Genomic DNA, 27,970 nt, shown 5'->3' with positions numbered 1-27,970 from the left:
TTCTGCATTTAGCTACAATTTTCTGGTGTTGCAATTTCGTACCAGAATCTTCCGCAAACAGGGTGAGAGAGCTTCGGACGCTATGCACTACGTCATCATTAAGCGGAAGTGCAGAACTGCAACGAAAGCTTTCCGAAGGTCAAGGAACTTAGCTTCGGCCGGGAATCCGGTATCTACTGTTTTATGTGTCGTATGGACGAACTGAGCGACCTGGGTTTCTAAGACCGTTGCTAGCGGATCCATGGTGCCTCCAGCAGAGGGTGTTTTCCGCCTCCAGAAAGGTCATAGCCCCCGTTTCCTAGCGTTTATTCCGTCTCACGGGGTGCGCTGTTATCGTGATTTAGGAAATTTTATGTTTTAAGTGTGTGACCGGATATACTTTCTGCCGACAGAACTGTCAGGAAACGCTTGCGCCACCTGCCTGTGAACCGAGTAAACTTTTTTCTGTGAGTTATCGTATTTTAACTGTTTCAGCATAGTATTTTCTGTGTCAGGCATTGAGGACCAGCCTAGCATCTGCCTAAACGAGAGCGGGAAACCGCCTAAAAACGAAATTTAGGCTGGCCGGTCTACCAGAACAATGGTCGTTAAATCACCATACGCATTCAATCCAAAAGTGGCTCACTTACCTTTGATGCATGCTGACGCGCTACGCTGAGGAACATGGTTTATGCTCGAGTATTATGAACTTTCTGGGACCTGCTGGTACAGATTAGTACCAGCAGGTTCCAGAAAGCTCACAATACTCGAGCATATACCATGTTCCGAAATTCTACAACAGATAAAAGACAGTGTTATAAGCTTATAGTTGGGTGCATCTATTCAACGAAAACGGGAATTACTTGGGCATTTTTCCAGTCACTCGGAACATTTCGTTTCTACAGCGTCGTACGATATGCTATCGCTATTGGTACCAAGTACCGGAGAGTGTTATACCTCGAAGATAGTGCATCTAGGAACACGACGTTTATTGATCGGAACTTCAGTCTCCTGACTGATTTTAGAACCACAATAAAGAATGCGCACCAGAGAGATCCATAAATAGATTCCGCCATTTTACACAGGTTACGTTGTTACCAGATATGAGGTGTTTTGCGCAGCATTTGTAAAAATTTCGAGTTCTACGCATTTAAGTGCTATATAATATATTAAAGCTATTTAGCATACATATATTGTTAGTTCTTCAGGTACAGATTTTTATGTCAAGTAAAATTCACACATATTTCTAAAATTAGTTATGTATGCATCGAGGGTAAAACCGCACTTCGTCGACCGTTGACCAACTTCAACATTGAAATAGAAGGTCTTTTACCATGGAAAGTGGGATACTTGCAAATTCGTTAACGTCTTAACAATTTTACCTGTCTTGAAAATTTCAATTCAAATATTTGTTTAACTTGTAATCGATTTTTGATACTATTTCTGCTTCGCTTGATTTCATTTACTGATTATTGATGTACTGTGGAATCATAATGTAACAGATAAACGTTTAAATACAGCGCTGACAAGATATTCTCAATCGCAACGCTTTTAAATTTTAGTACAATATTTGTTTCTAGGTACACGATCTGTTGTACCTTGGAACATGTTTTCTTTTTTGGAATAACCTTAATTTTCTGCAGAACATTTAAGTTAAGGAGCTGTCAAATGAAAACGAAACACATGGGGAAAAGTAGGTCAACTGTTTCTTAAGGCATTTCAAAAGTAATCGCCATAACTGTTAATATATCTATCCCACTGTGAGACAAGACAGTCAATGCCTCCATGGAAAAATGTTTGTGGTCTTCTAGAAATCCAGGCGTGTATCTCTTCGTCCAAAGCAAAACATCTTTCTTCAGTGCACCAAAAATGTGAAAATCGGGTGGGGGGAAGTAGGGACTGTTTAGGAGGAAGTGTAAGGTCTTCCCAGCGAAACTTCTGCAGCGTAACCGAAACAATCTCGGCAGCATTTGGTTGGGCATTTCCTGCAACAGAATGATGCTGTCCGTCAACATTCCTGTGTATCTAGACCTTTCGCGTTTCAGTTTTTGCAAAATGGACACGTACCGCTGTGCATTAATCGTGGCGCCGTGCTCCATAAAGTCAATTAGGAGCGGGCGCTTGCAGTCAAATATAAAGGTAGACAGAACAAATATACTCCCAAGAGTTAAAAAGGTCATCATGACTTTCCCGGAACTGGAGTTCCCGTCTTTTCGACTACCCTGAAAAAGCTTCGCTGGAAAGCCTTACACACTCTCTATCCAATCCCGATCTCTCCATACGATTTCCATATTTACGGATGAGGTTGATGCTGATATGAAGTAACAACAATAGAGAATTGTAGCTAAATGCAAGAAGACCTGCAGAAGATAAACGCTTGGTGCAAGGATAGATATTCGTGGTCATCGATTTGCGTCGGACGAAGAGATGCAGATGGGTACAATGGCGGTTTCGTAGACAACCGCAAACATTTTTCCATGACGGCATTTACAGCCTTGTTTCATAGTGGGATAAATTTATTAACAGTTATGGCGACTACTTTTGAAAAAATGAAAAATTTACTTACTAATTCCCATGTCTCGTTTTCAATTGACTGCTCCTTATAACTTCAGAAAAAGACTGCGGCACAAAAAACTGAATGGCATCGATTTAAAATGAGACAAGATAACACACTGAGGTGACTAAAGTGATGGGGCAGCGATGTGCGCATATGCAAGTGGTGGTAGCATCGCGTACACGAGGTGTAAACGGGCAGCGCATTGATGGAGCTGTCTTTCGTTGAGTTGGATTGTTTGGGGGAAGAGAACAGCGAGGTCATCGGTCTCATCGGATTAGGGAAGGACGGGGAAGGGCATCGGCAGTGCCCTTTCAGAGGAGCCATCCCGGCATTTTCCTGGAGCGATTTAGGGAAATCACGGAAAACCTAAATCAGGATGGTCGGCCAGGATTGAACCGTCGTCCTCCCGTATGCGAGTCCAGTGTGCTAACCACTGCGCCACCTCGCTAGATCCTGGCCGGAGGGACATGCACCGGTAGGGTGCACACCGATCCATTTGAAATGCCAGACGAACATAGTTAATTGGTACTGAAGACTTAAACAGGTTTATCCAAATAAAACAGGTTAGGACAACGGATGCCCACTTAAAAGTTTATAACGGTGTTCGAGAGGTTCACATTGGTTTAAAAATCATGCTCCGTCTTACATTAATGTGGAAACTTTTTGTGGCCTGCCCATATATGGGAGTCAAAACAATACGTGTGCGGCATGTGGACAAGTTGGCCACTTACAGAAGCGAAGTACCCACGTTCGTAAACCCCTTCAAGTACCAACAGCCTGAAGCGTATAACAGCCACGAGATGATAACGGAACCCATTTATGCTGCCTTGGGTACCAATTCAGTCCAGCTAGTAAAATCGGCAAGCAGCACGATCGAACAGTGTTTTTTTTATTTTTTTTTCAGAAACCAATACTGACACTGTGAGGCGGTACTTCGGGGCGCATATGTACCGATCTCGTTATTAACCGCTAACCTACGTAAATTACTATGTTATGAGTCCTTAATAGATTATCTAAAGTAAGGGCGCGATAAGTTGGCCGCCACCTCGCTCGGTCAGCTGTCTTTGTACTCAGGTTATTCACGTGAAGAGGTGTCCGACGTTATCATCGCCGCATGACGGGAATTTACAGATTCTGAACGTGGAGTGGTAATTGGAGCTAGAAACATGGGACATTCCATTTCGGAAATTGTTAGGTAATTCAATATCCAGAGAGCCACAGTGTCACGAACACCAAATTTCAGACATTACCTCTCACCATGGAGAACGCAGCAGCCAACGGCATTCACTTCACGACCGAAAGCAACGCCGTTTGGTCAGAGTGCTAACAGACAAGTAACACTGCGTGAAATAATCGCAGAAGTCAATGTGGGAGGTACAAGGAACGCAACCGTTAGAACAGAGCGGCGAAATTTGGCGTTAATGGGCTATAGCAGTAGACGACCGACGCGAGTGTCTTTGCGAACAGCACGACATCGCCTCTCCTGGGCTCGTGACCATATCGGTGGATGTTAGATGACTGGAAAATCGTGGTCTGAGCAGATGAGTCCTGATTTCAGTTGATCGGAGCCGATGGTAGGATTCGAGTGTGGCACAGACCCCATGAACCCATGGGTCCAGGTTATCAACCATGTCCTGTGGTCCAATTGAACCGATTATTGACTGAAAGTCATTGCGATCGGCTACTTGGAGACCATTTGTTGCCATTCATGGACTTCATATTCCCCAACAACGATGGAATTTTTATGAATGACGATGCGCCATGTCAGCGGATCACAATTGTTCGTGACTTGTTGGAAGAACATTATGGACAATTCGAGCGAATGACTTGGCCACCCAGATCGCCCGACATGAATCCCATTGAACTTTTATGGAATATAATCGGTAGGTCATTTCGTGCACAAAACCCTGCACCGCCAACACTTTCGCATTTTGGGCAGATATAGAGACAGCGGGGCTCAGTATTTCTGCAGTGAACTTCCGACCACTTGTCCAGTCCATGCCACGTGGAGTTTCTGCACTACGCCCGGCAAAAGGAGATCCGACGCAGTATTAGGAGGTATCCCGTGACTTTTGTCACGTCAGTGTATGTTAAACTTTTGTTACGGACCTGGTTGGAAGCGAAGGTGTGGGAAGCGTCCCAAGGTACCCCACTGTTCGCCTACTTTGGAGCATGCACTGTAGAGTGACTTGCGGAATGAATGATGCTCCACCACGTCACTTTCAGCAGGACACACAGTGTGGTTGATGTACAGCTGGTAGGCGCGACGGCTGGCGTTGTGACAAACCGGGAACCGCGAAGGGCTCCGTTAGCAAGTGTCGGGCAGAGCGCTTTGCAGGGGCGTGAATGCGACGCGCAGCTGCGCGCAGCGTGACAGATGCCGCCGCTGACAACAGCGGGCGGTGGGCGGCGCGCGTTTTGTTCGGCGTCAGCTAATCTCTGGGCCGGCACAAAAGCTGCAATAATGCGTGCGCTCCGCCGAGGCGCCGATGAGATGGGCGCGCTAACCTGCCCGATCCCGGCGCCGTTCGTGACGTCAGCCGGCGGCTGCGACGCACACGTGGCGAGCTAGAGCGTGCGACGCGGTGATCCTGCGCTTCTGTACACCTTTACGACTCTTTAACGTTTAGGTTGAAACATGTCATGTAGTGAAGCGGCGGTGGTTACCGGCAGGGGAAGACGAGTCTAATGTAAGGTAAAAAGCATCCTTAATCTCACACTGCAGGGTAATCACTTATTACAAAATTCTGATGCGTAAGATATACAGTGGACCCTCGTTAGGTCAAACAGGATATGAACCAACACATTGTTGTTGTTGCGATCTTCAGCCAGAAGACTGTCAAGCCTCTCCACGCTAGTCTACTTTGTACAAGCTCTTCATCTCTGCATAACTACTGCAACCTACATCCGTTTGATCCTGCTTACTACTGTCAACTCTCGGACTACCTGTAAAAATTTTAGCCTCCCCTTTCTTCCACTACTAAACTGACTATTATTTGAACCTTCAGAATGCATGCAGTCTAATGAACCCTTCTGTTACTCAAACAGTGCCATAAATTATTCCCCAGATCGATTCACTGTCTCTTTATTCGTTATCTGATCGACCCACGTATTCTTCAGAGTTCTTCTGCAGTACCATATTTACAAAACTTATTTTCTCGTGTTGCCTTAACTATCATTCTTTTACTTTTCACTTTTACATCTACATCTACATATATACTCCGCTAGCTACCAAGCGATGTGTGGCGGAGGGCACATTTCGGGCCAAAGTCATATCCCCCCCCTCCCCCCCCCCCCCCCCCCCGGTTCCACTCGCGGATCGCACGAGGGAAAAACAACTGTCAGAACGCCTAAGTACGATCTCTAATTTCCCTTATCTTTGAATGGTGAACATTGGGCGATTTGAAAGTTGGTGGTAATAATATATGCTCTACATCCTCGGTGAACATCGGATTTCGGAATTTAGTGAGCAGCACCATCCGTTTAGCGCGTCGTCTATCTGTCCTACGCTCTAGACAGATATCTGCTGGAAAGGCTTCCTAACACTTAAATGTATACTACTCGTTGTTAACAAATTTCTTTTTCAGGAGCGCTTTCATGTCTGCATTTTCTATCCTCTCTGTTTCCGCCATCTTCAGTCATTTTGCTGCTCGAACAAAAACATTTAGTGACTTATTCTCTAAACTAATTCCTTCAGCACCCTCTGCTTTCCTTCGTGTAGATTCCAATACCCTTGTTTTGTTTCTGTCGATGTTCGTCTTCACACACTTTTCAAGACGTTGTCCACAACGTTCACCTGAGCCGTATAGCTAAAGAGGTTCCGCACTTTTGTAGTGCGTATATATGTACATCTACATCTACATTTATACTTCGCAAGCCACCCAACGGTGCGTGGCGCAGGGCACTTTAAGTGCCACTGTCATTGCCTCCCTTTTCCGTTCCAGTCGCGAATGGTTCGCGGGAAGAACGACTGTCTGAAAGCCTCCGTGCGCACTCGAATCTCTCTAATTTTACATTCGTTATCTCCTCGGGAGGTATAAGTAGGGGGAAGCAATATATTCGATACCTCATCCAGAACCGCACCCTCTCGAAACCTGGCGAGCAAGCTACACCGTGATACAGAGCGCCTCTCTTGCAGAGTCTGCCACTTGAGTTTGTTAAACATCTCCGTAACGCTATCACGGTTACCAAATAACCCTGTGACGAAACGCACCGCTCTTCTTTGGATCTTCTCTATCTCCTCCGTCAACCCGATCTGGTACGGATCCCACACTGATGAGCAACACTCAAGTATAGGTCGAACAAGTGTTTTGTAAGTCACCTCCTTTGTTGATGGACTACATTTTCTAAGGACTCTTCCAATGAATCTCAACCTGGTACCCGCCTTACCAACAATTAATTTTATATGATCATTCCACGTCAAATCGTTCCGCATGCATACTCCCAGATATTTTACAGAAGTAACTGCTACCAGTGTTTGTTCCGCTATCATATAATCATACAATAAAGGATCCTTCTTTCTATATATTCGCAGTACATTACATTTGTCTATATTAAGAGTCAGTTGCCACTCCCTGCACCAAGTGCCTATCCGCTGCAGATCTTCCTGCATTTCGCTACAATTTTCTAATGCTGCAACTTCTCTGTGTACTACAGCATCATCCGCGAAAAGCCGCATGGAACTTCCGACTCTATCTACTAGGTCATTTATATATATTGTGAAAAGATGGTCCCATAACACTCCCCTGTGGCACGCCAGAGGTTACTATAACGTCTGTAGACGTCTCTCCGTTGATAACAACATGCTGTGTTCTGTTTGCTAAAAACTCTTCAATCCAGCCACACAGCTGGTCTGATATTCCGTAGGCTCTTACTTTGTTTATCAGGCGACAGTGCGGAACTGTATCGAACGCCTTCCGGAAGTCAAGGAAAATAGCATCTACCTGGGAGCCTGTATCTAATATTTTCAGGGTCTCATGAACAAATAAAGCGAGTTGTGTCTCACACGATCGCTGTTTCCGGACTCCATGTTGGTTCCTACAGAGTAGATTCTGGGTTTCCAAAAACGACATGATACTCGAGTAAAAAACATGTTCTAAAATTCTACAACAGATCGACGTCAGAGATATAGGCCTATAGTTTTGCACAATTGCTCGACGACCCTTCTTGAAGACTGGGACTACCTGTGCTCTTTTCCAATCATTTGGAACCTTCTGTTCCTCTATAGACTTGCGGTACACGGCTGTTAGAAGGGCGGCAAGTTCTTTCGCGTACTCTGTGTAGAATCGAATTGGTATCCCGTCAGGTCCAGTGGACTTTCCTCTGTTGAGTGATTCCAGTTGCTTTTCTATTCCCTGGACACTTATTTCAATGTCAGCCATTTTTTCGTTTGTGCGAGGATTTAGAGAAGGAACCGCAGTGCGGTCTTCCTCTGTGAAACAGCTTTGGAAAAAGGTGTTTAGTATTTCAGGTTTACGCGTGTCATCCTCTGTTTCAATGCCATCATCATCCCGGAGTGTCTGGATATGCTGTTTCCAGCCACTTACTGATTTAACGTAAGACCAGAGCTTCCTAGGATTTTCTGTCAAGTCGGTACATAGAAATTTACTTTCGAATTCACTGAACGCTTCACGCATAGCCCTCCTTACGCTAACTTTGACATCGTTTAGCTTCTGTCGTCTAAGAGGTTTTGGCTGCGTTTAAACTTGGAGTGAAGCTCTCTTTGCTTTCGCAGTAGTTTCCTAACTTTGTTGTTGAACCACGGTGGGTTTTTCCCGTCCCTCACAGTTTTACTCGGCACGTACCTGTCTAAAACGCATTTTTCGATTGCCTTGAGCTTTTTCCATAAACACTCAACATTGTCAGTGTCGGAACAGAAATTCTCGTTATGATCTGTTAGGTAGTCTGAAATCTGCCTTCTATTACTCTTGCTAAACAGATAAACCTTCCTTCCTTTTTTCATATTCCTATTAACTTCCATATTCAGAGATGTTGCAACGGCCTTATGATCACTGATTCCCTGTTCTGCACTTACAGAGACGGAAAGTTCGGGTCTGTTTGTTATCAGTAGGTCCAAGATGTTATCTCCACGAGTCGGTTCTCTGTTTAACTGCTCGAGGTAATTTTCGGATAGTGCACTCAGTATAATGTCACTCCATGCTCTGTCCCTACCACCCGTCCTAAACATCTGAGTGTCCCAGTCTATATCTGGTAAAGTGAAATCTCCACCTAAGTCTATAACATGCTGAGAAAGTTGTTCTGCCACTAATGCTGCTGAGTCGGGAGGTCGATGAAAGGAGCCAATTATTAACCTAGCTCGGTTGTTGAGTGTAACCTCCACCCATAATGTACCGTATACGTACTATATCCATGATGACACAAGCCATGCCTTCTTTCTATGACATAATCACATCCCTCGTCTCTACGAAACTACGACTCTTTTCTTGGAAACAGTCCAATCAGTAGACTTCTAAACTACCACAACCATATCTGGATCTTCCAACCAAAGCCTTGTATTTGGCAACCAAAACATATTTTGTTTCTCAATTTCTTCTTAAGCTACGCCCCTTGACCAGTCAGAGAGCTTATCTCAATCACAGCCCTTTATTTAACAGTCACTAAATTGAAACAGCCAAACAGTTTTTTTACCGGCCGTTAAAACTAAACAGCCAAGCCCCCTCTTTATTCTTTGTACCTCCCACCTGGAAATGAGCAAAGTTCGATATTTGCACCACACTTATTGTAAGGCACAGTTAAATATTTCCACATCCAAACCGTGTGCATTATTTAACAAAATCCAAGACTATCTGCTATAATAGTACAAAACACCTGTGGCTCGTTTAAAGGGGTTACTGACGCACACTTAGTGTCACAACGTTATTTCCATGGCTGAAATTACTGTCTAAAGTTACGTACAGATATTGATAACACTGATGTAGCTTGCAGTATTTTCAAATCTGTAATATTTATCAAAAATACTTAAGAAATCACACAATACTTACGTCAATGTTACTTCTACATCCGAAATTTCTGTCAAAAACACGTAAAGGCAGTAAAGTTACAGTACTTCCACATCTGTCTATCAAAACTAAGACTCATCAGCTAAAACATTTAAGTCATGTGCCACAATGTTATTTCCACACCTGCATTATTTATCAAAAATATGTAAAGGGTGTAACTTACAGGATTCTAAACCTAAATTGTCCTTAGTATCTATCAAACATACATAAGTTTTGGAATAGTGGAACCATTGTCTAAATTAGTGGTTAAGATACACTTCGCACCTAAAAACTAACTGTGGAACCCTGAAATGAAGTCCACCAATACTATTTCCTAGTAAAAATTGTCTGTATATTGTTCTACAACTGTAAAAAAAAAACATGTTAGCTAAAGTAATGTCAGCTACTAGAAGAGTCCAATTATTATGTAAACTATAGGTAAAGATACTCTTGACAGCTAGACCATTACTGTGTACTCTCAAATTAAGGGCTACAATGTTATTTGCACGTGTAAATTGTCTGTATTTTGTTCTATAAGAATATAAAACACATGTCGTTAAAATAGCATATTAAGGAGGCAATGCAGTAATTGCTGGCGGCTCCTGCTAGGTCTAAATTAGGCTACGTTACGGATGGCACAAATACGCTGCATCATTCTGGGTTGCGGGGGCAGAAGATAATGCAACAAGAAAAATATAATAGACAATAATAACAGGCTAATCTATCTTTTTCTAGTACTTTTGGTCTTGGACCCTCTTCTTGTTATGTTCCACTAGCATGTTTATCCACATACGTCACACATTCCAATACTGTAAGTTACATCAACTGTGCCAATATTAGATCCGCGTGTATTTTTTTCAGATGTTAAAGAACAATTAAATCACAACAGTGGGGCCATGTGCGTTTTGAACTTTTAAAAATAGATCATTATGTATTTTGATAAATAATACAGTATTATTTTGGTGCAAAGATAAAATTTTCGAGAGGTCGAGCTTTCCTTTATGTTGAACCTTATCCCTCGTTGACCTCGACCTTGTTGTGTTTACATATCGTGTTTCGCGCATTTAGAAATTATACTCACGTATTACGAAAATATGCAGATTAAGTGATAGAACGCATTAGCGATCTCATAGGAACCCACATTTTATAGTACGATTTGTCGTGTGCTAAAGTGTCGGAAAATGTGACATTGGTCGACAAACTTGCTAGTAGAACATAACTACAGGTAGGTACAAGATAAGAAGTAATGAAATTTCATATTGACCAGTCAAAACTGTAATTGTAATTTTCTTTATGCTCTCCCCACTCCCCCAAGTAAAATTTGCACTTAATTTTTTTTGTCCACAGCCACGTTCTAGGTATCAATTGTATCAATTGTGCCTTAACCTGTAAGTTACAGAATAATTGCGGTCTTATAGTGGCTGATAAATTATTTTAGCAAACGTATGCTGCTATTTTTGATAAATAATACAAAGATTTTACTCGTGGGAAAATTGTAAGTTACACCATTTACGTAGTTTTGATTAGCGGTTTAGATGTGGAATAAACTATTTTGGTTCACACGGTTGACGTATTTTTAACAGATATTTTGCAGTTAGAAACACTGCACGTTACACCCTTTGCATATTTTTAACAGCTATTTATGTTGTGGAAATAACGTTGACATAAATAATGTGTGTGGGTGTGTGGGTGTGCTTTCATATTTTAATAAATAACATACTCAATTTACATGTAAAATTGTTTAACAAATATGGGGATCAGCTGTTTACTTTTAATGGCTGGGATGTTACTGACAGTTTCATTTCATTGGCTGGTATAATACTGTGCTGTGATTGGGAGATCTAAATATGGGTGTCTTGACTTAGAAGCTCTCTGATTTATCTGTTTCCAGGAGAGAAGGCGTGGCTTCATAGAGAGGTGATGTATGATGATGTCATAAAAAGAGTTGTGGCTAATGACGACATGGACAAACTATCAGGTTGTCCCATTTATCTTGATCACCCTCAATGACTGTTTGTCCAGATGCAAATTACAAAATATTTCAAGCAAATGTTCTTTAGCCGTCATGGAGACATTAAACAGCATGCTTGCCTTCGTTGTAGCTTTATTTTTTACAAAGATATGAACAGCGGTACGATTTTTTTAATGGCACCCTTTATTTTTTTATTCGTTAATTCATTTCCTCTCCTGAAGACCTATTGAGAAATGTATCACAGTGTACCATTCACTGAAACACAGCGTTATTAATTACATAACACAACATTGATGTTGACGCTGCCAGCACTTAGTGCAGGTACTCGGGGTAATGGAACACATCCACGTGCTGACGTTGACAGAGGACAAATGTAAACATAAGAAGAATGCACACCCGTCATTCCGTCAACCATCGTCAGTTGAAGAGTTGTGTGAGTAGAATGTACACCAACGAAGAGAAGGTAGAAATGCTACTCATCTATGGGGAATGTAAGTTAGCAGAACAGTAATTGCAATACTGTATTCTTATGTACGGGTACATTTAGTACAGTAGTTTAGTCCTTTTAAATACTGTTGTGTAGAGTAGGAATACGGTAAAGACTGTCCTTCCTACAAACTGCATCGACATAACTTTTCTTTTATTGTTGTTATTGAAGGTAGGCGAAATGCTATGCAGGCAACGAAACTGTACAGAGAGCGATATTCTGACAAGAACCCACGAGAAACTAGACAAGGGCGTGCCAAGCGTGAGAGGACAGCTGACGCCAGCATACCTCCCTTGCGATAAAAATTTAGACCTTCTTGCTCCACACATGGACTTATACCTAGCTCAGAATCAGTTTTAAGAAAGCTAGAATATGTAATTGATACTGATTACTTTTCGTAAATTCTCAAAGCTTTCACCTTCCGTCGCGAAACTAAAATGAGTTGTCCCCCCCCCCCCCCTGCCCCACTCCTCCACGTCCTAGGTACGCTCCTCATAAGAGACAACCTTTTTCTCTCTACTAATGACTACAAGATAGATTGCACATCTTTTTTTTACAAAACAAAGGTCCATAAAAATAAAGAGAGAGAAGTTTGCCCTTTAGAAAATGTGCATATATATCAAAAGATGAAGCGGATTTTGGCCGATTTACACTAATAAATATCTTTGGAAATACCACGTGCAATGCCGAGGCCTATCATAAAGGACTCTTTTTCAGAAATAAGCAAATTGCTACCAACTATTCTACATAAATATGCGATACGGACTCAGAACGATTGTGGAAATAATGACAATAAGTACCGGAAATTGCCAATTGCCCAAAATACAGTGGTATTCAACCTGATACCCGCCAACTCAGAACACCGCAACATCTCGCCCAGTTTCACAGTTCACTTATCCACTACTTCTGGAAGACAGACTTCTCTAGCCCTGTGCACCGCAATGGCAGCGGGAAAGAGCTCAAAGATAACCTTGCACACAGTAGCTGTCATTTGTTCAAAGATATTGCGCGCCCACAATCTATTACCATGTTCTTCGAAAGAAAGAGAGAGAGCATCTTTACTATCTTATATACAATATGTGATCAAAAGTATCCGGACACCTGGCTGAAAGTGACTTACAAGTTCGTGGCACCCTCCACCGGTAATGCTGGAATTCAATATGGTGTTGGCACATCCTTAGCCTTGATGACAACTTCCACTTTCGCAGGCATACGTTCAATCAGGTGCTGGAAGGTTTCTTAGGGAATGGCAGCACATACTTCACGGAGTGCTGCACTGAGAACAGGTATCTGTATCGGTCAGTGAGGTGTTCTATATGATTCAGGTCAGGACTCTATGCAGGCCAGTCCGTTACAGGGATTTTATTGTCGTGTAACCACTCCGCCACAGGCCGTGCATTATGAACAGGTGCTCGACCGTGTTGAAAGATGCAGTCGCCATCCCCGAACTGCTCTTCAACAGTGGGAAGCAAGAAATTGCTTAAAACATCAATGTAGGCCTGTTCTGTGTTAGTGCCACGCAAAACAACAAGAGGTGCAAGCCTCCTCCACGAAAAACACGACTACACTATAACACCACCGCCTCCGAATTTTACTGTTGGCACCACACACGCTGCCAGATGACGTTCACCGGGCGTTAACCATACCCACACCCTTCCGTTGAATCGCCACATTGTGTGCCATGGTTCATCACTCCACACAACGTTTTTCAACTGTTTAGTCGTCCATTGTTTAAGCTCCTTACACCAAGTGAGGCGTGATGTGTGGCTTATGAGCAGCCGCTCGACCATGAAATCCATGTTTTCTCACCTCCCGCCTAACTGTCATAGTACTTGCTGTGGATCCTGATGCAGTTTGGAATTCCTGTGTGATTTTCTGGATATGTCTGCCTATTACACATTACGACTCTCTTCAACTGTCGGCGGTCTCTGTCAGTCAACAGATGAGGTCGGCCGGTACGCTTTTGTGCTGTACGTGTCCCTTCAAGTTTCCACTTCACTATCAGTGGACCTAGGGATGTTTAGGGGTGTGGGAACCTCGCGCACAGACGTATGACGCAAGTGTCACCCAATCACCTGACCATGTTCGAAGTCCGTGAGTTCCGCGGAGCGCCCCATTGTGCTCTCTCACGATGTCTAATGACTATTGAGATCGCTGATATGGAGTACCTGGCATTAGGTGGCAGCACAATACACCTAATATGAAAACCTTATGTGTTTGGGGGTGTCCGGATACATTTGACCACATAGTGTATTAACGATGGAAGGCTTGAAATTTATTGATTTCAAGGCCGCTAGGAAAGTTTTGTGATATGGTAAAAATATTGAACATTAAGCAATTTTGATCACCATATTTTCTCAAAGGAACACTCCCTAACTGCACGGTCAGAGTGTACATCTTCTTTGTGAATGACTAGTGTACAATTCAAAAGACTGCCAGGAACTTTTTCTGGATGGGAGTACTGTATTGGCGCATAGTGTGCCTTGAGAGGCCAACTGAGTTACTAATTAAATCAGGGATAGCGGCGCTAACGTCTGGAAAACTGACAACACCTGGGAGAGCAGTGTGCTGACCTCATACTCCTCCATACCCAGACTGAATGACGCCATGAGGCGGAGTAAGAAACGACGGCCAGTAACAGCACCTCTTAAAAAGAAGACGCTGCCAGTAGTCATCGATGGTTGATCAAGGAGCTACTTTTTATTTTCTCAGAAGTACCCTCTCGAAACCGTGTATTTTTATGTAATTGTACACCGGGTGGAAACAGTTTATCCTCAGATTTTGTAAATGCTGACAGCATCTCTAGGACTGGCGAATCTTCTAAGTACGCAACTGTTAACTTCAGGTTTGGTCTGTACAGAATATGAATCAAATTTTGACTTCTGTGGAATGCAGAAACAGACCTAAGGACATCACACACATACATGCCGGGGGCAGGATTCGAACCTGCGAGCGTAGCGGTCGCGCGGTTCCAGACTGTAGCCCCTAGAACCGCTCGGTCACTCTGGTCGGCTCGGTTTCTCAAATAGCAATTAAGTTCTGTCAGTGCCCTCTATGGATACATCTCTGCTAATACACCGCATGATCATAACTACCGATGAGGAAATCTCATTTTTGCCAGGCAGCTGCCAGTGTCTCATGACATACATTCTTGGGAGGTAAAACAGACAAGAGATCGCTACAGCTGAGATTCACTCTGTGTTTGAGCAGAGAAACAATACTTGTAACCGGTGTCATTAGAAAATTTTTTAGAACGGTTTGGAGTCGTGTTCCACATGTTCCTGTCTTCTATTCCCCTTGCACGCTTACTTCAAATAACGCCAATCGTAAACGTTTTCTTACCTATTCTATCTGTGAATAAAAAGATTTGGGAAAGACAGGCCCGCCAGAAGGTTTCTCTTCGACAATCTGCCAGTTTAGCTCATTCCAAATTGCAACAATGACAGCCAGACGAGACGCAGAAATCGAATCTTGACTCAGCGGTCTCGTGTTTATCATATGGAACCTGAAGCCATATCGTCCAAGGCGAAGAGCAACTAAATTCTGAGAGGCCGCAAGTGGCAGGTTATCTCTGGCAGAAACTCTCGTCTAAAAGGAACCAGGCAGGAGAGCTGAAAGTAGCGCTGCAAGCAGGGAACGTAAACGAACGCCTACTGTGAGGACGGCGGAATCTCAAGAGCCAGCATATTCACAACTGCTCGCTGGGACGGTAAGGCGACTGAATTGCGGCGGATAACGCTGCCGCCTCATTACTATGCTAATTATCTGCGGAAGTAGCGGCGTCTGCAGCCAGAATAATACGCTGGCGGCAGCTCGGCAAGTATCTTCCACCCCGACAAGCAGCTCCCTGCTCTTGTAATTACAGCGAGCTCCAGGTAGACACGCACCACGGTGGAAACTCGCCAGCTCGTGTCGATACTTTCCGTCCTAGTTTGCACAGGTGGCGCTTTATGACTGCTGTTTGACAATCTAGGAGTGTATTCGGCAAAGTAAGCAGCAAAAAACCATTTTTGATCGAAAGCTCATCCTGATAACTAAGATGCAATATTTTATTTGCTACATAAAATAATAAAATGAGGAAGGTGTTTCTCGAGGCATTCATTGCTGCTAATTACAAAAATGTCATCATGTACCCAATAACACTGACGACCTACTATTACAGCTTATGATCTTCGAGGAAACACTTCCTTCGAGATACAATACAATGACGGCGGTTCTTTTTTCATTTTTCTGCTACACTCTCAGTTGTCACCAGGTTTTTTGGGTGAACTGATCTGGTACGCAGCCGCTATCCTATTTCATCGTATAGTCGTTCAATGGCGCCAAGTCGCGGCTCTGATGGAGACCAGTCGACCGAATTCGAATCACGATGCAGTGACTCTTTCAGGGCCTGTTCGAGAACATTTTTCCACGCAAGGGACTTATCATTTGGAGCCCTTCCCCACTTTCATCTGTGGCAGTTTTCGTTACTAATTGTGATGCGCACTGTAAGTAAATCTTGCACTTCGACGCCCCTAGCGTTCTCTCTCAGCTTGGCGCCCCTAGTGGCCACTACTAATTACGATACGTCCTGTACGGAAATCTTAGAGTTGTAGCGTCTCTGGCAGTTTGGCGCACGGTTTGTGCCTTAAAAACCGGCCCTGAATCTTTTCCTTGTAAACAATAGCATTCTCATGATAATTCAGACAATGTCCGACCCCATTATGTCACTAGAGCTTCAGACGCAATTTGCTGTCTAAACTGGACGTTGTCCGTCAAGCTGTTCCTCAAATACGGGATTTCCCATTACCGACTACCAGTTTTGCGAAGGTAAAATAGTTACACCATTCTGAAAACGATATCAGTTATAATTCGTTCCACGAAGAGTACGAACAATTTATTTTCCAATTTCAGTAATCAACGACTCGTGAACACCACAAATGGTGATACGTTCATGAATGACTCTGACTGGAATACGGTTAATGGCCAAAAATCACGGGAAGACATAGGCTCACGAGCCAGTCATCAACCGTTGAAGCCTCTGAGGCGCATTTATCTCCGTACAGTGCTGGTATAAATGGGTTTCTGAAGCCCAACACCGTAAACTTCCCTGATTTTGTCCGGGTGACATTTACCTGATGGTTCTTGCAGAGATAAGAAAACGTAATGGACTATATTTTCCGATGCACTTCGGTGAAGGAGTGATTAATCTATGGATCGGTTTTCGCTCCTTGTTCCGCAAGGTATCTACTATACCTCGATTGTTCATGGGCTTGATCGGTATCAATCACATCAATCAGGTCAAAATAAAGACTGAGGACTGTTGTCCGCACCTGTAATCCTTCGGCAGCTGCTAATACTTCGTCCATTGTTGACAACTTTCTGGAACTCTCCAAATATTTGGAATTTTAACTACGAACCACAAACAGAATACACACTTGAAGAAAGTGTATTTTAATGATTGATCCATTAATGAAATTACTACAGCGAAAATGACTATTTTTGAATAATTTTCCACTTCATGAAATTGGAAAAAAAGACACAGGCAGGATTTAACAAGAACCACACGCGTGGTAGCCGTGAACCTTAACCCGTGCACCACACCCGCTCGGTCGAAAATGGCTAACACTACGAATATACGAGTTACCCGTAACACTTCACAGCTGAACTAGAAGCTGTGTCATGAAAAGCAGCTAGCCAGGTACTCAGGACAGGTCACTCAACAACACAGCTAAGATTCATCAGAATTCTTAATTAACAGGTCAGATGGTCCCCTTGTGAGACTGGCGAAATTTGGTTGATTTTTTTCGATATTGTCAGTATTTCTGTCCGTTCTTCCACGAAGATGTAACATGATTAAACATGAGAATAATTAAAGTATTTCATGCCAACGCGTTTTGAGACTCGTAGTTTATTTTAGTAAATCTGTTACTAAAACGTAAGAGCGCCACTCTTTTCGTCCGCTCAGCTTCCCAGTTATCAAGAGAAGACAAATAACATATGTCTTTCACTCTTGTAATTTATTTCAGTATAACTGAAGCTGAGCAGGCGGATGAGATAAAAAATGCTCAAGCGAGCGCCTAATTGATAATAAAGGAAACTTGGCGAAAAAAGTACTACGGAAACGTCACAGGGAGCCATAAAACTAAACTGAAGGAATTGTGCCACAGCCAGAGAGGTTTGATACTTACCACTGCAGTAAAACAGTCGACTTTTGGGAATCTAAGGTCCAATGCAACAAGCACTCTCTCTCTCTCTTTTTTTTTTTTTTTCAAAGCCCTATCAGTCGCTGAATGGAAACCACAGTGAAAATCAAAAATATTTTATTTGCAACATTTAGCTACACCTTTCAGCTACTTCTCTACGTATTCGCCACTTCAATACATTTGTCGTAGAGTGGTACCAACTTTCAAAAAAAATGTTCAAATGTGTGTGAAATCATATGGGACTTAACTGCTAAGGTCATCAGTCCCTAAGCTTACACACTACTTAACCTGAATTATCCTAAGGACAAACACGCACACCCATGCCCGAGGGAGGACTCGAACCTCCGCCGGGACCAGGCGCGCTACCAACTTTCCAATACCCTCGTCATAGAAGGCAGCCGCCTGTGCTTACCGCTAATTCTCTAGGCTGGTCTGCAGCTCATTCCCCGTGGAAAAATTCTGTCTTTATAGCCAGTGTTTCATGTGAGCGAAGAGGTGAAAATCAGAGGGAGCCAAGTCAGAGCTGTATAGTGGGTCGAAACACTGCCCATCGAAAACGTTACAGAAACGTGGAGTGCACGGCCGAACATTTTCTTGAAGAAGGACAATGCCTGACAACAGCATTTAAATTGACCCTCTTCAACGATTTTATCGAATCGCCTGATCCACTCGCTGAACAAAATCAGCGGTTTGCACTAGCTTCGTTCCCCAAACGACTGTGCCGGCCGCTGTGGCCGAGCGGTTCTAGGTTCTTCAGTCCTGAACCGCGCGACTGCTACGATCGCAGGTTCGAATCCTGCCTCGGCCATGGATGTGTGTGATGTCCTTAGGTTAGTTAGGTTTAGGTAGTTCTAAGTTCTAAGGGACTGATGACCTCAGATTTTAAGTCCCATAGTGCTTAGAGCCATTTAAACCATTTCAAGTCCTCTCTGGTGATTGTTGAGTTAATATTAAATAGTAAAAAATACACCCACATCATTATCCAGTCAATTCTATTTCTCTTAATACGAGAATGGTTGCAAAAGTAATGCAACAAGTCCTCTGCCAGTTTGCTTAAGTAACCAAAAAGATACAGAGACTTATTAGGGCGCTAGTACATATATTTTTTCACATAGTATCCATGGCTGCCATTAGTGTCCTCCGGAAACCAGTCTACCGAAACTGGCGTAAAGGAAATCAGGGTGACAGTCTAGTGGCCGCTTAACAGTAGCCACTTTAATGCTGGCCTGGGTGCTGGAATGGAGACGAACCAGGCTCTTCTTTAACGGCACGTAGAGATGAAAATCGCTTAGTGTGAGATACGGGCTGTATGGGAGCTATTCCAATACGGTCCTATAAAGATCGGAACAAACCACGCGTGACCAAACCGTATGCGACATGGCGTTGCCGCACGACAGTATGATATCTTTCGAAAACAGTCCTGTTCGTTTCCTCAGACTGGCCTTCTACAAACGTTACCCCATAACTGGCAGCATTCACTGTCTCTCCACGGGTGAGGAAATCAACAAGCTGCACATTCTGCGTATTCTAAAGACAGTATCCACAGCTTTCTTCATGAATACCGTTGTTGGAGCTTGTTGTGGGAGAGGATGGTATTAGATGAAGTGTGTATTTTGACGCTGATGCTTTCTACTCTCAGATGAAACATGACGTACGCACACTTCGTCCTCTGTCGCGGTGAAGGAATGGAATACCCCCCGTCTGATACTACGTTAAGTATCCGAGGGAGACAATTCCATTCTGCCCGCAGTCCTATGTGTTGCCACTATAAACTTTGAATTCGTGTACAATCTACTTCATATGAATGAGACGATCGGCTTGAATCAACCCTTCGCCAAAGGGAACTTGATCTGATGTGGCAATGCTTGGCCGCTCTGACTTTTGCTCGTTTTGCATTCGTCAAATTTCTGGCACCAACTGGCGCTTGAAAGTTTTCGTTGTCTCCTCGATCGAAACATGGGACTTAATTCGCAGGGAGTATTTCTACACTTGTGAGGTCTTTTGCATCCTTACTTAGAGAATCACCCTCGTACTTCACTGTGAAAACGTGCTCTTCCGATAACACAACGCCTGAGTACACACTTCTTGCGTGATCAGATGTGTTATTCAAGACGTTCAAAAAATTCTCAAGGCCAGCACCACGAGCGTAGCTGTCGTTCATTGAGCATTCATGCCGGTGATGATGTGCGACGATAACAGCAAGGGGTTTCGTTTCTACGACTGTCTACGAGCACTGTGACAAGACTGCATTGTCGCTAGAAGTGATTATGCAGGATACTGAAATTATTGTTCAAATCAATCTGTTACGTAAGGAACTCTGTGATTATAATAACACTTGGTGTACAGCTTCAGGGTGTTCATTTCTCGTTTTCCACTATTGTAACTGGAACTCCATACACTAATGGAAATATCCACTCAGTGCTATAAATGTACCTGTTTCTGAAAACATTTGTGTAGAGTGTAGACTTATATGGCGGCGAACCTTGAACGATGGAGAATACCGAGAAGAGGAGAATAGAAGCTATTGATATGTGATATTACAGAAGAAAGCAGAATATCAAACTTGTAGATCGAGTAGCTAACAAAAAGGTACTGCATCGAATTGGAGAGGACAGGGTTTTAAGGGACATCTTGACTGATATAGGGGATTAATTGATGCGGTACATTCTAAGGCCTCAGTGAATGATAACAGAGGAAGCATGCGGGATAAAAATTATAGAGGGAGATAGAGGATAGACTACAGTTCGCATCTTCAAGTGGATGTAGGTTGCAGCAGTGATGCAGAAATGAAAAGGCGTGTACTAGGTAACTAGTGTGGAGAGGTGCATCAAACCAGTTTCCGTAATGAGCACCACAACACAATATTTTAAACTCTTGTTGATGTATACTGCAACCCGGCAGACAAGTCAGTGTAACACTCGCGTGACTTTGTGTCCTAATTGTAGATGTACTCTACGCTGTGAATAATCTGTTGCTGTGCTTCAAACTCTGCTCAGACATGTGGGGCAACGATATGCGCGAACTGCTGTTGAATCTGTAGTCTGTCACTTCTGTGGAATGTGTGTGCATTTTGCAGTCAGGAAGGAAATATTAAACACTTGAACTGCGATGAGGCTAGTTGAAACGAAACTAATTTTTATAATATACTACGAATAGTATCAACAAATAAATAATTTATCTGATCTGTTATTGAAATAAGTTTACTGTGCCATTCTGCATGAATTCTTCTCAAATACTGTGTGCTAGAATTTTCTTGTCCATACAGAATTTATACACAAGAATCAAGGAAGTGTTCCTCAACAAAATACGTGTATGAAAATATACAAAATGGAATTATTATTTGTACTGAGTCGGTGATTTATTTAAGGTGTACTGCTCAATCCAGAGGTAGTAGTATGACCCGCATGTGATGATACCGCAATGTAAGAGGTCGCTACTTCCGCTGCATTAAATTTCAGACTTCTACAAAGTGGTTAGAACATATTCGAAATATGTTCTGTTGCGGATCGATAATGGCAGCAGTATACAGGGTGTAAATAAATTCCCATCGCAGACTCTGAGAACTTTTAGTGGGGACCAAGACGGTTACGTTTAGCATAGGAACTCACTCGTACTGTTTTCCCGCTACACGCAAAATACCACAACACATGTCGCTCTCTGACTCCTGCAGTTTGCCGTCAGCGTCCAGGAACACGGACGTCAACACAGATACGGTACCTCCGTACAATGTTCCGGTGCACATGATTATCAATCCCTGGTGCTCCAGCATCCACCACAGCCACAACTCGCGCCAGTAGGTCCTCCTCGAATGCCAATGGGATGTCGTAAATCAAAGAGTCGTGTGACCCAAGAGGTTGTAATTCTAGGGGTTTCAAGTCGGGAGAACGTGCAGGCCAATCCACTGTTGTCCAAATCGTTGGTACAGATTATCTCGGACCAGTGGCACACCTTCAAACAGCCCGTGCAGTACACCATCAAGGAACTGCAAGTACGCTGCACCCTATGGATGTAGTGAAGGAAGGTAAGGAAGGCCTAGTCGGAAGTTCATCCAGGAACCGCGTCCAAGTGTTCAGACCATAACATTCCTGAAACCCATGGGAGCGCACAGCATGCGGGTTTTCATCAGCCCACACATGACGGTTGTGGGTATTGGGAACACTTTCCCTGGTGAATTCGGGCTCATCCGTACAACGCTGCAAGCCACCTGCAGATGCGGACTCGTGACGCAAAATCCTATGTCTGTATTGCCTGTCCCTTCTGGGAATGTTACGGGTGTAGCTGCTGCTCATGCTGAACACGCCAGATAGTTCGGTGACCCACACTCGGTCTATCTGCTGTGTTTCTGGTACTCATCGACACATCCTGTTCCACTGCACGGAGTACAGACTCTTCAAACTCGGGTGTGTGGCACCGCTATGGAGCGACACAGTCGGCCCTGCTGGTGGTGAATGTAGCTGTCTCCAAGGACTGCTGGTACACCGTAGTAAAGAGGTAGCGTAAGGTGTCTGGCAGTGTGGAAAACGTTCCGCGTGCAGCTGTCCAGCAGCTCTCCAATTGCGCCGAGCTTCGCTGTATAATAACATCATGCGGACGTCTTCTGCAAACGGGTTGTTCACCATGGTCAACAGTAACACACTAAGAATGAAATGTAAGTATGACTTGCATCTGCTGGGTTGGGTTTTTTTGGGGGAAGAGACCAAACTGTGAGGTCATCGGTCTCATCGGATTAGGGAAGGACGGGGAAGGAAGCCGGCCGTGCCCTTTCAAAGGAACCATCCCGGCATTGGCCTGGAGCGATTTAGGGAAATCACGGAAAACCTAAATCAGGATGGCCCGACGCGGGATTGAACCGTCGTCCTCCCGAATGCGAGTCCAGTGTGCTAACCACTGCGCCACCTCGCTCCGTCCTTGCATCTGTACTGTGGTGAATGATTACTAGTGTACATTGTAAACAAAGGTACAAACCTCTCCGGGCAGATCGCGGGCTCAACTGTATAGCATGTAAACAAACCTGTAGTGGGCATGGCATATCCGATCGGTGAATGACGTACGTGATACCCTAGTCAGTGGCGCCGAAAATGAGGGAGATTTGAACGTGTGATTTGGTATTTTGCGTGTAACGGGAAACGACTTCCTACGCTAAAATTAACCGTTTGGTCCTCACTACACGTTCTCAATGTCTGTAAAGAGAATTTAGTTACAGCCTGTATATTTAAGCGACAGAAGAATACAATTTGCAGAATCGTCGAGCGTCCTGTTGGTGATCGTCTGTGAACATTTACCTTGTATTATGCAGAGCATGTCATTTACATATTTTTCAACAAACTGTAAGCACTGCCTGAATATGTATAAAGTGTACATACACGTCTCACAATGTTCCTTCGCTGTCTGTAATTTCCTTGAGCCACGCATCAAGTACAAAATAAGCTTCCTTTTGCACGTTGGGCGCAGACGATAAAAAACTTGAAATCTTGATTTCAGGGGTCACCATTCTCCTTTCGTTAACAGTATTTCTCAACCTAGTGGCGGAAAAGATGCCCTCTACGTCAGACGCCGTGCCGCTGATAGGTATGAGCCGGCTTTGCGCCTTTTTCCGTGCCGCGGGCAGAGGCTGAGGTGATACTTGGAGGCCCGAGCGACCGCACGGCCGTCCTGTCCACGTGTGTGTCTCTGTTGCGCGCCCTCACCCCGACTCCCGCTAGCAAAGCGCCAACCCCGCCGCCCGCCTCTTGTATGCACCGTGGATGTGTCTATTTTTTTTTTTTTTTTTAGTTTTAGTGATAGCACTGTGTCGCATGTTAGATGGGAGAACCAACTGTATGTGTATCGTTCTGTTGCTATGGAGCCCCCCACAGACCCAAGCCTTCGCAACAGTCGTACCTGTCCTCCGTTTTTCTTCCAGCTAGCCTCTCACTAATAAGAGTATTGGCCAGGAACTTCCAGCAAGCGAAGATCTCGGACAGAAAGAAGCAAGAGCAAGAAACTGCATAGAGAAAACAAGTGATATCTCCTGTTAATATAAGAAAATGTAACTGCCGACTGATACGAGAATTGACTACTTTTCCAACGTACGTTGGTAACCTATTTCTCGATATCAGTTTCTGAGCTGATTGCAAAGAAGAAGAAAAACAGAAATTATTAAAATGTAATACGTAATGCTGATATGTACTACAGTAATGCCAAAAGCCCCGAATTGAAAAAAAAAGAAAAAAAAGCATTCACACTTTTACTTTAATTTTCATGTAGCTTGATTCTTCACACCATTTTCATTTTAATGAAAAATCATCGTAATTTCTTTTGTCTGTTACCAAATGCAGAATGCTTGGAACTCATTTTAAGCGGCGACGAACGTTTAAGATTGGCACTGAAGGCCACGTCGACCTTCCGCGGAGCTGACAGACAAGCCGTTCCGTCGCACCGGACGGGACGGGACGGGAGCCGCTTAAACTGAGGTCCATTCGAGGCACTTTGCTCGAAATGTAGTGAGTGTGGAGTGCGCGCCACAGCGCCCCGGGTAGCTGTGTCAATTAACCCTTGTTCTGTTTCAGGGGTGACCATCTTGCTCTCGTTGACAGTGTTCCTGAACCTCGTGGCAGAGACCCTCCCCCAAGTCTCCGATGCCATCCCTCTGTTAGGTAGTGATGCCGATTGCTGTCTCAGTGGCTGACAGTGGTTTGCTTTCTGATACTTGGATCGTTGGAGGGGGCAAAGATAGCATTCAGACAATCTTTTCTTTACTAGTTCCCGTTGTTGATGTTGTTGTTTGTTTGACTGTATGTAAACCTTTTATTTTCTTTCTCTTTTTGGTTCTCTGTCCTGGCCGGTATGTGGAGTACACCCCACGGGCCTTAACCCCGCCACCACCGCCAACGTTTACCAGCTGAGCCATCCTACCTGCCCCGCCCGCCCGGAGACTGTTGTTTAGTTTGTTGGATGTTGTTTGTTGTTGCTGAGTAGCGAGCCAGTTTGTGCCCCTGCCTGAGTGTCGTTCTGTCTGTTACAGGTGTCACAATCCTGCTGTCGCTAACAGTTTTCTCCCTACTGGTGGCAAACGTGCTACCTCAGACTTCCGACGCTGTACCCCTGATAGGTCAGAATCGCGTTCCATGCAATTCTCAACACTGAAAAGCGAACTGAACGCTGCATGGCCAGATAACGCCTTGGGCAAGACAACAACACACACTACATACTGATCGCTTTTCTCTAAATAAACATTTTTAAAAAAATCCTGGACTATGCATCATTAAAAAAAAACTTGTGTTCATTAGCTGCTTTCAGTTTTGTCGCTGACGGCACTTAACGTTTCTCACACTGACCGCGAGCGGTAGTGACCAGACTCAGGTATACCGCAACGTCTCCTAGTTCACAGCAAATGGCGACGAAGTACCTCACAAAATATAGCGTTCCACATCTACGTTTCCATTTGGTAATGGATGGAAACAGAGTGACGCACAAAAAGAAAACCTTACACTTATTCCAGGGAAGCTGGCACATCACCTCTTTGGTGCTAACTGTAGGCTTAGACCAATTTATTACACCCAACATTTCTTTAATCATTAGTTTTCTAACACCAGAAATTGCGGCTACGAGCGTACTCTAGTTGTGGATAAACATACAAGAAAACGACAGAGAATCTAAATAATCACGAGTGTTACTCTCGCGAAATAAAAGACTGACCATGGCTAACCGGCAATTATAGAGGGAGAAGCATAAATCACCGTAGTAAAATTACTCATCTGGCGAGTAGACGCTAATGATTTTGGGAGGCACCCGTTGGTGTCTGGAGCGAAGGCGACTGGGGATTTTGAACTACTGATGGCCTTTTGGCGCACAAGATGTCGACCTGTGAAGAACGTTGCGGATTTCAGAGGATCCGAAGGTATTTCGCCTCGAACTATCCTATGGCTTTCCGAGCAGTAGTAGATTTCTTGGTCTATAAACAGACAGTAACGGATTGTGACGTGCTGAGGAGGGGGGAAGGGATGTAATAATGTCTTTGCTAATGCGAGGTAGGATCGTCGCTGGTCCTTCACAAGCCATTTACGACCTACAGTTCGGAAGGAAACGGCATCGCATGGGCATCTACAGCTGACTCACTTGTTGCCCAAAAACACACTAAAGGACGGAAAGTATTTTATGTTGTCACACGAAACACGTGAAAAGAGCTATATGATGAAGTGACGGGTACACTGAACTGGATCAACTGCTCGACAGTTCTGCCTGTATCCCGTCATGTTAATGAGGATAGTTAATATAATCCGTTATGTCTTCAGGGAGGATAACTCTCACGTCCACTGGACTAAAAGTATACTTAATATTTAGAATATCCAGCAGCAATGACGTAACTGTTCTGGTACGCAAAGTCGCCAGATTTGAACCGCATTGAAAATTTCTAATAGCGGCTGTAATAAACGTGTCAAAATTGGGGACCGGAAGATCTGTTAGAATTGTTGAATCAGGAATCGCTGGACACTAACGTCTTCTGTACCCAGAACATTTGCTAGCTCTTGTTATAATGAAATCCCTTTGTTATAAAGACTCGTGCAAATTATATACGCTATTACTACGAAAATACTAGTTTCTGTATAACGGGCTTGCGTATTATGAGTGATTATATCTCATTCTAATTAAAAATAATATTAAGCTATTTAGGATTTTCTCTGTGTAATACCTGGTGCAGAGGCACTCGGGCACTGCACCTAATGGTGGAGCTGAAATTCTACGCTATTTCGATGGAGCATAGATTCTGAGCCATCTCGACCCGAAACATTTCCAAAAAGTGTCGAGTTGTTTGCCTAAAATTTTACGTCAGAGTAACTGAGCAACAGATTTTAAGCAAATTTCGTTTTGAATTTTGAAATAAGTAGCCAGAAGAAGATGGTTCGGAAAGACTGATTCTCTTGCCCACGTTGGCAATTTTTCGTTGAACGTTGTCAAGATGAACACTGGTGTTGTACATTGTTAACTGGAAAAATCAGCGGTTACCGAACTGCGTCTGAATATAGGGTACATGACTGATATATAAAAAGAAGATGAGAAAAAAGTCACTTACAGACACACTAAAATCTTTTCTGCTATTTAAATTTTCTGAGGTAGGTTTCACGATGAGGCTTTTCAAATTCACGCGAGTAATGATTTCATTACCAGCCTCACACATCTGATCAAGGCTGGGGACCTGTCATTGGCCGCGCTTAAATCATTACACGGCAGCACAACGGAGACGCCACTGCTTGGTGCCTTCACATCAGTGCCCTGCCGATCTGTTTTCACTGTCTTTCTGTGCAGCACGCTGTTACGACTGTGCCGGATAAAAGACCGTCGCTTCGCGCATAGCAGATCCATATCTGCACTGGGGTGCGGAAGTTTAGGACGAAAGGAACTTCCGCATAATGTGTCACTGGTCGATGAATCTTGGACCATATATAGAAAGAACTGTTATATTACAGATTGTAACTGAAAGAACCAACGCAATGAGACGAAGAGAAATGATGCTTTTCTCCATAGACAATAATTACACTGAAGTCACGGCGATTTGTGGTGCTCCCCTGGACATTACAAAAGACGGGACTTGGTTCTTAACACGGTGTGTGATGACCACGGACGGTAGTGCGTGTTCTCCAACCTGCTCGCATGTGGTCCTCGAAGTTGGTAAGGAGTTCTTGTGGTAGCGCATTCCGTTGCTTCAACAGCGCAGTCGATAATAGCTGGATAGTCGCTGGTGCGTGTGATCTTGCTGCAGTCCGTCTCCCAAATGCATCCCACACCTGCGCTGTTCGATGCATTGTCACCCAT

At 43.9% G+C, this 27,970-nt stretch overlaps 1 protein-coding gene across 1 annotated transcript in view; it reads left to right on the top strand.

The window, feature by feature from the left end:
- Positions 1 to 27,970, top strand: part of LOC124798962 (neuronal acetylcholine receptor subunit alpha-7-like) — a 341,236-nt gene that overhangs the window by 262,291 nt on the left and 50,975 nt on the right. Inside the window, exon 7 of the mRNA XM_047262497.1 lies at positions 24,727 to 24,813. Within this exon, the coding sequence (XP_047118453.1) occupies positions 24,727 to 24,813 (87 nt within the window). The remainder of the gene's footprint in view (positions 1 to 24,726; positions 24,814 to 27,970) is intronic.

Source organism: Schistocerca piceifrons, chromosome 5, assembly GCF_021461385.2.
Source record: "Schistocerca piceifrons isolate TAMUIC-IGC-003096 chromosome 5, iqSchPice1.1, whole genome shotgun sequence".
Taxonomy (NCBI): domain Eukaryota; kingdom Metazoa; phylum Arthropoda; class Insecta; order Orthoptera; family Acrididae; genus Schistocerca; species Schistocerca piceifrons.
Note: the sequence above shows the minus strand (reverse complement) of the source record. Positions and strands in the feature narration are given on the sequence as shown.